Source organism: Anarrhichthys ocellatus, unplaced genomic scaffold (genome assembly GCF_004355925.1).
Source record: "Anarrhichthys ocellatus isolate YVR2014 unplaced genomic scaffold, GSC_Weel_1.0 scaffold91, whole genome shotgun sequence".
Classification (NCBI taxonomy): domain Eukaryota; kingdom Metazoa; phylum Chordata; class Actinopteri; order Perciformes; family Anarhichadidae; genus Anarrhichthys; species Anarrhichthys ocellatus.
In genome coordinates, this window is record NW_022280121.1 from 424,488 (window position 1) to 435,373 (window position 10,886).

At 43.7% G+C, this 10,886-nt stretch overlaps 1 protein-coding gene across 7 annotated transcripts in view; it reads right to left on the reverse strand.

The window, feature by feature from the left end:
* The window catches only part of syne1a (spectrin repeat containing, nuclear envelope 1a), a 122,884-nt gene that overhangs the window by 108,233 nt on the left and 3,765 nt on the right, over positions 1 to 10,886 (reverse strand). For 6 of the 7 annotated variants that reach the window (XM_031875459.1, XM_031875461.1, XM_031875463.1 and 3 more), the window contains exons 1-2: positions 4,355 to 10,880; positions 2,036 to 2,097 (exon numbers count right to left, since the gene is read on the reverse strand). In XM_031875459.1, coding sequence (XP_031731319.1) covers positions 2,036 to 2,097; positions 4,355 to 4,499 — 207 coding nt within the window. In that variant the 5' untranslated portion in view covers positions 4,500 to 10,880. Of the gene's footprint in view, positions 1 to 2,035; positions 2,098 to 4,354; positions 10,881 to 10,886 lie in introns of those variants that run through there. The other variant, XM_031875462.1, reaches the window with a different exon arrangement.

A 10,886-nucleotide genomic window follows, 5' to 3' on the forward strand; every position in this document is an offset into this window, starting at 1 on the left:
TATTTGCTATGTAAATATAGAGTGGAGCAATGTCTGCCTGAGCAGAGAATGGAGTCACTCTCCCTCTGTGTGTGTTGTAATCCGAGCTTCTCCTTGCTTTGTTGACAAAGCCGAGCCGGCCGCACGTGGCTTTTAGTGCATGATAGTGCATGTGAGCGTGCCCCACTGGCTGTCTCATTGCCATCGCTCTGCACTGCGCTCAAACAGCGGTTATAGCTCAAAACGCCGCCCGGACCAACGGAGTCAACGCAGATACGAAGCGCCCACCCTCTGGTTCCACCTCAGGTTAACACTTTTAGCTCTTTTAGCATTGTTTGTATTGTTAGCGCTGTTAGCTGCGACCCGGCGGCTCAGCCGTCCCCATGTTGAGGCAATAGACATGCTCTCAATTTCTAATTTAGCACCTTTAACTAAAGTTAAAAGAACAGTTAGAGATTCAGTTAGTGTTTTCCTTTCTTGCTGAGAGTTAGATGAAAAGATGGATGCCACTCTCACGTGTGCATGGTAAATATGAAGCTGGAACAAGCAGATAGTTAGCTTAACTTAGCATAAACACTGGAAACAAATTAGCCTGGCTTAGTCTGAAGGTACAAAATCCTTCTGCCAGCACTTCTAAAGCATAGCATCTTCTTTGTTTCATCAGCACAAGTTGTCACAGGAGGTTATGTTCCGGACTATTCCTTAGCTTGGAGCAGCTCTCAGGCAAACAAAGGAGACTCCAGCCAATTGTCATTTTTGTATGAAATATCAAGATGTAATGTGTTAATTAAGCATTAAATGCCTTTCCTGTGTATTTTCAGTCTTCATGCTAAGCTAAGATGCTGGAACCATCAACATGTTTACCATGCAGATGTGAGAGCGGTAATAATCTTCTAATTTAACTCAGCAAGATAGCAAATAATTGCATTTTGCAAAAATGTTGAACCATTCCTTTACACTATATAATCCAGACGTTTTGGGGATCCCTCTAATCCTCATCATCTTTCCCTAATCATTTAAACCACAACATTTTCAGTGACCACGAAATAGCAAAAGGACTGCGGCTCTGTTGCATCAAGAATTACTTAATAAATAAACTATGTGCTTACCCTAAATGTTATGAAAAATTCAAGGCGTTTAAGTATTGGGCTGTTTGTAATTTTCTGCTGGCACAGTCCTGAGACATGATATTTAATATTACGTCAAGGTTTATTCCCTCCTGAGTGGTTTTCAAATGAATTTTCTGCTCCACGTCACCGTGGTTCAAGGCCTCCACAGCTGTCGTAATCAAATAGGAAACCTTGAAAGCAGCGTTGCGGATTGAAATAACGCTTAATTGCGTTGCACTGTGCCATATTTGCCTTGTCCACCCAGTTCCTGACACACTATTCAAGCAGTGATGGGTTAAATTGTGGAGCCTAATGCAGTATAATATCAAAATTACATGCATACGATGGCCCCTCAGCATGCAGCTGCATCAATTGTAATTGTTTGGTATAAGTGACAGATATACTGGTGTCCAAGCTCATTGAGGAGGCAAATGAAAGGCAGTCTTTAACTACAAACTCTAATCCTGAACAATCTAAATTGGCCCGTATTGAGATAGAGGGCTTACAGGTTACTAAGACTTCAATTATTGACAGTAGCTTGCAGGGAAAATTGATATACAGTGTATTAAATGCTGCCATGTGAAAGTGATAATTAGAGTGAGAGTAAATCCTTGCTACAAGCTATGTGAGATTGGAGGAATAAGAAGGAATATGAAAGGCATGCAAGTAAGAATGACTGTGTGTGTGTGTGTGTGTGTGTGTGGGTGTGTGTGTGTGGTCTTAGCTGGCAGAGCCGGTCCCATGACCAACTCCACAGTTTTGGAAATGGAGAAAATGTCACAGAGAGCACAGTGGATGGAGTATAGAAGATGAAAGTGATTGGAAGTGGAAAAGCAAAGAGATGGATACGTTTTCAATCCACACACCTTTTCACAAGCACCAGTGTTTGTGAAAAAGGGGACACACAATGCTGGCAGCAGCAGTGGGAATCAACCAGACTCTCTTACCTTTGCCAAGTGGGAATTGATCCATTTTGTGAATGTCCTTTTCTGCACGGCCTCCTGCTCATCTGTAAATCAGAGCCCAGAGCGTCACTATCAGTCACATGCAAAATTAAACAAAGAGCGGATTAAAGCACAATCTTCTCATTGTCTATTGTTTTTGAGAGTTGATTGGGTTTGCAGAGAACTCTAATTAACTTCTATACTTTTGCTGTCTGTCTCATGTGTCTGAACGCAGTCGCACCACATCATACCTTACACTGATGTAGTAAAAAAAGAGCGTTTGACATTTAAAGATGACATTTTCACTGGCTGGACTCCTCTTAGTGTGGACAGACATCTCTGCTCTCAGAAATGCCCTTTAGATGATAGAAGGGCAGTGGTTCTTCCTGTGCAATGACGTATCTCAGCCGTGATCTATAAGAGGGTGTTATTCATTTCTGAGCACAGTTTAAGCATACAATCTGTTGTTACAATACTCACACACACACACACACACACACACACTAAGCCAGTCTTACTCCAAATGTACTGATTTACCGATATATAAAGGCAGGGCATTGTGGGGGCTACAGCGATAAAGGAACAATCAATAGCATAGATGTCTGCTGACGATGTCCCCTAAAAAGACACTTTACTTAAATGACAAAAAGACAGAAATCAGGTCTTATCTTTCTCACATGTACACAAGCAAAAATACAGTGCAGATACAAACTCACACGCACAGGCAAACATAGTACAGAGGGAGTTTTGAGAATTGCATACGTATGTTCTGCAGGTATTACTGCTGTAATCTTTCCTTCCCCGATTCCCTTTTGACACCGAAATGAATTGTTGCTTGCAGCCCATGCAATAACAAGTGGGACTGCCACGACGGTTACATCTGTAATCGACAAATTCATGTGCAGCTCTCACATGAATTCCATTATAATGTACACAAACCAGTTGTATAGTTTGCCTGGGACTTAAGGATCCAATCATGTACAGTGACTGAAAGATGTGACAATGTTTTTTTTTTTTCTGTCCCGTCTGCACCACAGAGCAATATCCTCCAGATAAGCATGTTATCAGTGAGTCTGACACACTGCTTTCCTCCACCTTAATGAAATATGCTGACGGTTTGATTACACTCAAGTTGGTTAGTGTGTCACTAGGTACTGCGGGCAGATGTGGACAGTAAAGGGTCTGTGTGCATCAGAGGGGGGGGGAGTTGTTCATACATAATGCAGATACATTCACAGAAAGTCATACGTGTCACTGAGCAGGTCCTCGTTCTATAAATGAATCTTTTGATTGGGTCCAGGAGTAATCAAATATTGATGGGCGGTAATATTGGATGAGAATAAGAAAGATTTAGCCCCCTCATCCTGGAGCAGGAGCATGTGTGACGGAGAACATGTCTGCACGAGCGCGGTGCCAGCCTCTCAGTCTCAGGGACGGGGTGACTTTCAACTGTGCGTGCACACAATCACACTTAAACACACACACACACACAGTCACATTCTTTCAATATCACAAAGGGAAACCGCCGTCCCCAGCAACCAAGCCTCGCAGCAGCGTTTTAACACACTTGATTACCTTCTCGGCTAGTGTTGGTCCGTACCATCATTAGTCTCTTCCGCAGCCCCGGAGTTCCCACTTTGACCCCCCACAGTGAAGATGACCTTAATGAAGTATCATTAAAATCTAGTTTGTTGTCTCAGAGGCTGTGTCTACAGACACATTAAAACAGCCATCCTGGCCCAGTTTCTGTCAAGCCAATCTAATCTATCAGACAGTGAGACAGAATGCTGAATGCATGGTGTCCAAATACAGATGACCAGACAGACGGACCACAACAGGGTCGAACAGAGAGATAAGAAATCAAACATTGTGACAGTCTGCCCGCTGTGCTGTGACACACGCAGTGAGCTGGTACTTGTCTGCCGGGTCTGCTTGCTTCACCTGCTGCAGGCTCCGAGCTCAGCAACCTCTGCGCACACACACACTCTGCCAACGTGGAAACGCCCCCTTCAAATTCCTGCCCATTTCACTCAACACACCACGTCGACAGCCCCCCAAAAATGTCCCCTGCAGGGAACATTTAGTATGGAAACTACACTGCAAAATGCTCACACTCGCATCGGCACATCCAGTCCGTACTGCAGTGCCATGCCAAATCACACACACACACACACACACAGACACAGCATACCATTTAAAATATACACATACATACACATACACACACACACACACACACACACACTATGTACTTGCCTTCATTTTCTCACACTCTGCATCAAAGTAGGGGACACACATTCATGCACACTCCGTCCCACTTACCGCGGAGGTAGTGGAAGAACCCAGTCACCAGGTTGAGGGATGTGTTCTTTTTCGGGGAGCCTTCGCCCCCTACTCTGCCTGCCATCCTGTCCCCCATACTACACCTCGATTCCCGCCTGTGGTCATGAGGATGTTGAGAGGACATTCACGGCAACCTCCAGGAGAGGCTATACTTGCCCTTGCTCCTGCCCTTGCTGCCTCCCCCCCACCTTTTTTTTTTGGGGAGGCGTCTTTAAAGAGCTCCCTGGAGCACTGGACCTCCCGAGATGACAGCGGCGAAACTGTTGCTCTGAGGCAAAGCCAGGAAGAAGGTTTCACCCTCCTGGTCTCCTTTCGGCTCGCTGTCCTCTGTCCTGTCCTGCGGTAGCGGGCTGCCGACTCAGTCAGACTCAGTGTTTTTCCTGCCTGTTAAGCAGCTTGGGAGTGTAATGTGAGTGTACGCGTGAGACTGTTTGTGTGTGAGTGAGAGCAGTGCAGTGTCGGCTTGCCTCCGCATCAATCTTTCTTGCTTAGTCTCTCTCTCTCTCTCTCCCTCTCTCTCTCGCGCTCTAAATTTCTCACTGTAGGCTGCGGGAACAATCCACTTCCCTCCACTGGCCAGCCAATCAGAGTGCGTGGGAATGAGTGATGTCACGGCAGCCTTGTACTGATGTGGAGAGGGAGAACTGACGGGTGGGGAGGGTGGTGGGTGAGTTGAAGGAGATCATTTAACAGGTTAGGAGGGAAGGAAGTGTGAGCTCTGCTCTGACAGCATCACACACATATGTTCCAACACAATTATCGGGACAGACATGCAGGAATTCCCCATGTGTTACTGGCACTCTAATACCCCTCCTCCCTCTCTCTCTCTCTCTCTCTCTCTCTCATCCACACAGATACCATGCAGTGTTTGAGGCTTGCAGCTCTCGACTCTTTAGCGCCTGCAGGAGCAGACTATCACCGGCAGTCGTCCTGTCTGATCCGCTACTGTACCATCTTCAAAAGGGATCTGCTTTCATCTGAACCAAAGTCACATACAGTAGATCTGTTTGTTTTCTGCCAGGGAGGGAGTATTGTACTGAACAGAATACAACAGAGGTGAATAAAATATCTTAGGATAGGTTTGTATGACATACAGAAGGTAGTATACACAGTATACTCAGCAACATCAGGGATTTAAGTGTCTATAGACAATATAGGCAAGTCCAGAACAAAAGAAACAATATTAAAAGTGTTTTGACCTTTTATTTGCTCTGAATGTGTGATCTGTATTGCAGCGAAAAACATACACTCCAGACAATGGTAGTACTGTTCACCCAACTACTACAAAACTATAAATTTATTATCTAAAGAGACACTCTACAACCACGAGAGTTACTAGAGCTGTTACTAGGAACTGATCAGGCCAAAATTCCCCCAAACCCTCCACTGCTGCAGTAACATTATAGCAGAAAATACTAGTGCAGTACGTTGACCTCTTCTCCTTTTAACTCTGATTTTTACCTCCGTTTCTGTCTCTCTCACTCTCTTTTTCAGTCTCTATTTTCCTCAAATTTTGTCCCTGATATTCTCTAACACACACACACACACACACGCTCTGGCAGTGTTAAAACGATCTTCTTTGAAACCATATTCAGAGAGTTTTCAAGAAAGCAATTTTCGCGCAGAATAGCCTGGTGGGTCTTATATCAGCCTTAAAGATGAAAGGACCATTCATCATTTGTGTGATTTTCCCTTTTGTTCTTTGGGTTCCCCCCATAAGGGATTTTAATTATGAAAGCCATCAATAACCAATGGCAGCTGTCATCTGCTATCTGTCTGCTGATAATCACACTGCTGACACTCCTCCCTATAACAGCCCTGAAACTGGCCGTCATCGCGCCATCACGAGCCTCTTCCACAGACCGGTCTTTGAGAGGATTGTCCGTTTTAAATATCTGTATTGTGATATTACTGTGTATGTGCCTGAGCGTGTGTATGTGTGTACAGGTATGATAGATAGACTGAGCAAGAGTTCAAAGAAATATTCATGCGGTCCCGTTTTCCGTATTTACATATACATAGCCTGTATTTGCTCACTCGAGACTATAAAAACTGAATTTTTATGCCAGTGGAACGCAGAATCCATCCAATGGGACATTTACACACTCACAATCCCTACTCAATAATATTACTGCAGCTGTTTGTGCAGCCCACACTATATCGATGAAGTAAATAATGGAACAGACGATATCGACAGATGATCCCTCGCGAAATTGGTTTCAATTTATACCAGTCTCCATGTTTACGGTGGTTTTGTGTCTGATAAATCATTCCTGGAGAGCGACACTTCAATTCAGTGAGAAGGAACTATCCAAGGTGCTGAACCTGTCAACGAGAATCCTTTCAGCCTGACAATGACTTTGGTTTAATACAGTAAATCGAAATGGAAGTAATGGAAAATTAAGATGAAGTATAAACATGCTGGGACTCCAAATAGCCAAATAAAAAGCACAACATTTCTGTTTTTGTCGGTATGTTCGAGAGATTTTTTCCAGTGAGCAAGCTGAAGTTCCCTCGTGAGCTAAACTGTTTAGAAAAACAGCCCCGGGACAAAATCAAGACAAGATGGTGAGGATCCATGGGACATATTAGGTCTCACCATGGGAGTGGTAAGAAATGCAGGGTTGGCAGGTGCATTCACGCACGCACGCACGCACACACAAAATATGCTGAATGCAAGCAGAAACCTTTTCTCTTCTACTGTGTGTTCAGGAATAAACCAACAGACTCCTTTAGGCTGCAGATCTCAGGAGTGTTCCAAGAGAGAAAGGGGGGTGTGGTGGGGGGTTGGTTAAAACAGACTGAACCTCAGCTGGTCTTGATCCCTAATGGCGCCCCTGGCAGCCATACAAACACACCAGATCCCTCTCTGAGGTTGTCGAGGTTGGACGTGGGTCAGCGCCCAACGCTCACACAGGTATGTCTGCAGGGTGCGGGGGTTCCCGAGGAGAGGAGGAACCGCTTCTTTTCAGCTGTTAAAAAGGAAAAACAAACAGCCTACTGGAGGGTGGACTAACACGGTTTCTGCTCACATCGTAATCTATTCACCCCAAGGATATTTGGGTTTTCTTTCTGAGCAGCCAAGACTTCTTGTTTAGCCTCGTGAGTGTACAGAGACACAGCGCCACCTAGTGGATAAGTATTCAAGTATGTGAAGTTCTCTTTGTACGTCTGAAGTGCAGTACAAAGAGAAGAGCAGACAACACAGGAAAAATGAACAAACTCAGCATAAACTCAGTTTTTACAACGCAGCCTCCTAGATGACCCTGCTCTGCATTTGAGCATCTCTGATCTCTCTTAATCTATCAACGACTAACGAAGCAGCCGTGATTATGGTCTAGCAGAAATGGACTGTAATGTACAAGGTTACACATTCTGCGCTCAAATATTAATTTGGTAATGTATTAATTAAATTATATTATCTTAATGTTATTCAAGCTGGTGGGCATTCAAAGAACAGTAGCGTGAAAGCATGAATAGCTCCAGTGAGTCCCAATGGGAGTGTTGATACCATGCTGCTATACATATTTATTTAGCGATAATGAATTTTCTTCTGCAATACAACAGTAATGGAACAGACCTGTTCAAGCTATCATGCACTAAATGGATGTCTTTGTTGTGTACTATAGAGGTAGCCTGTAATTGCTCCATACAAACACATCCACAAGCACACACCCAACACATGCAGACACACATTTTAATCCACCGCACTGACACACAGAGTGATTTCACAGGTTTTTGGGGGCTTTTCTGCCTCCAAAAAAAGCTTCTTTATCCACTTCCTGATTCCAGCTCTTCTCTTTCACCCCAACAATTCCTAATTTAAAAACCCCTTCTCAGCACTTCCGCCGGGAGTACTTTCACCCTAACACTCGATAACACCCTCTAGCACACCCTCAGCACATCCACTCAACCCTCACATGCCTATTCAGCCTCTCCATTTACCATCCCACTCCATTGACAGCACATTTTTACCAGTCCCAACATAAGTGCCGAGACGGAAGTCCAAAATGCCAACCCATTAGCATAGCTAATTACATTTCAGTAATAATGAACCACATTAAAGAGAGTGAGAAGGGGGGAACAAGTCAAAGTGATTATCAAAACAACCCCTTTCCTCTTTCAAGCACCAACACTCCCCTTTCAGCACCAGATGTGCAGAGAAGGCACCTTTGTGTTCAACAGAAATGTCCAAATATCAGTGTTCATTACAGCCAGGCCACTGATACAGTCATTTCAGCACCTGCAGTACTGACAGACACACATGCACGCACGCACACACACAAAGCAATAAAGCAGATCAGCATGCCAATGAATGAAAGTCAAAAAAGTAAAAGATATTTATAATGTAAAAAGAGACAAATAGAACAGTTTGTATGAAACATTGAACAAAAATACAACATAAAATCTGAACGTATAAATTGGAAAAACTATCATCACCTCGGGTTGAAGAATATAGAAATTAGAATTATGCATTTGACTAATTTCTGACAGGGATGCTGCAGAAAACTCAGATTCTATTATGTGGCAAAACAGTGTTACGTTGTGCCCTATTGGATTTCAGCTGCAATTTCCGTCCTACTTTTATCAGGTAAATACATTGAAATGAACAAAACCGCATTTTAACACTATACAAAAACAGACCGAACATGCGGCTGATACAAAGCATCTATTCCACGGGAGGTTCCAGGGGTCATATCAAAACGCCACTCAGTGGCACTAAGAGCATTACAGAGACTCAATTTGGCTTTGAAACAATATTTTCAGCGTTTCTCTGCTGCTCTATCTATGAATGTGTGTGTGTGAGGATTTTGTGTGTGTGTGTGTGTGTGTGTGTGCCTGTGTGATGCTTTGTGCGCGTGGGATTGCAGGAGTGGGTCAGACAGTCTAAGCTCTTTATCCAGGTTCAGTGGCCCGCCACACATTACGGGGACGAGTGAAGTGAAAGGACTGGCGTCAGCACACGAGATAAATCACTGTGGCCAGAGCAGTAAATTCAGTTAGAAGTCCCGTCTTTTGCTGTGAAATAAAAACACTGACTGGAACAGAGCCAGAATCATCTACAATTTACTGTCGCACACAACCACTTGTGTTTATTTACTCTTATCCAGCTGGGGCCATTTTTTAGTCTTACTGAAAGTAAATCTGAATTATTTTGTGATGTATTCCTTTTTTCTTACTCCCAACAACAACCACCTGTCCAGTTAGTGATCTCATTCTAATGAGGAATTATTAATTTCCTTCAAATTCCCTAAACATCGCTTGAATGCTCACTTTTTCCTCACTGAACAGTCTTGAATTGTTAAAAGCCGGAAAACGGGGTTTGTTGTGTCAGGTGGCAGGTTTTGTTTGCGTCTCCAGCGTGTGAGAAAGGGCCCTAGGGGACAGATGTCAGCATGCAGCACAACAGGAAATCATATTTCATAAAGACGCGGCACCTCCAGTGCTTTGTTTTACATTGTAGGTAAATGGAAAGGGATCATAGACTCCCTCCCTCCAGGAACAACGACACAACGTAAGTAAAGAGCTGAGAAAATGCAGGATTTTAAAGGCATATTTAGAACAAAATTCAGATTTTATTAACAGGATAATAAAATGAGTGAAGAAAGGTTCAGTCTAGCTTCGGTGTATTTTGAAAGTCAATGTTCTATTCAGTGAGAGACAGAATATTTAAAAATATCTAAAGCTGTGATAAACCCAAACCCATCTGGTGCTCCAAGCAGATTGAATTAAAAGCTGGGAATGACTTCTTTCACCAACTCAGGTATGCTGATATCATCACATTATCTGGCCAGCTGACCTCTCAGGAGGCCAGGGCCTCTGACCTCTTTTTAAAAATATGTGAGTGCTAAATGGACCGCCAGAGGCAGAATTTCCCACCATCCAATCACATTGTGACAAGTGGGGTAAAAAAAGGAAGAGAGGTGTCTGTGGTTGAGAGATAAGAGCATGCATGAGACTCAAAAGCATTACAGACAGAGAGGGAAGGTGTCTTGGGGTCACGAGCTGAGGTGCGAGGATTCTCTCTGCGAGGATATTGTTCTGTACGTCCATCAAAACTATCTGATGCCTCCATCTGACAGAATCAGGGATGTTACAGAAATGCTGCAGAAGTGTATCAGTGTGGCCTAAAGCTGGAACTTTGCTCCACATTAATGGTCCGTACTGGGTCAACAGTAGCTTGTATTGCTGCCTTTAGTCAATCGGCCTTGAATCAAAAATAGGTGTGATTTTTTAAGAGGAAAAAAAAGAATCAATACTGATATCTCGCTTCGCTGAACTAATGTTGGAATACACTTAGACCGTCACGAAGGTGTGATCTTTGAAAACGGTTGAAAGCGGATAAAGCCCAGTGACCTAATCTTGTGACATGTCACTCAAACCTTCACTGACTGATCTGATCTGCAATAGAAGCTGTCACTGAGAAATTAGCATGGACTTAGACACTAAATACCTCTTAGTATACACACACACACACACACACACACACACACACACACACACACACACA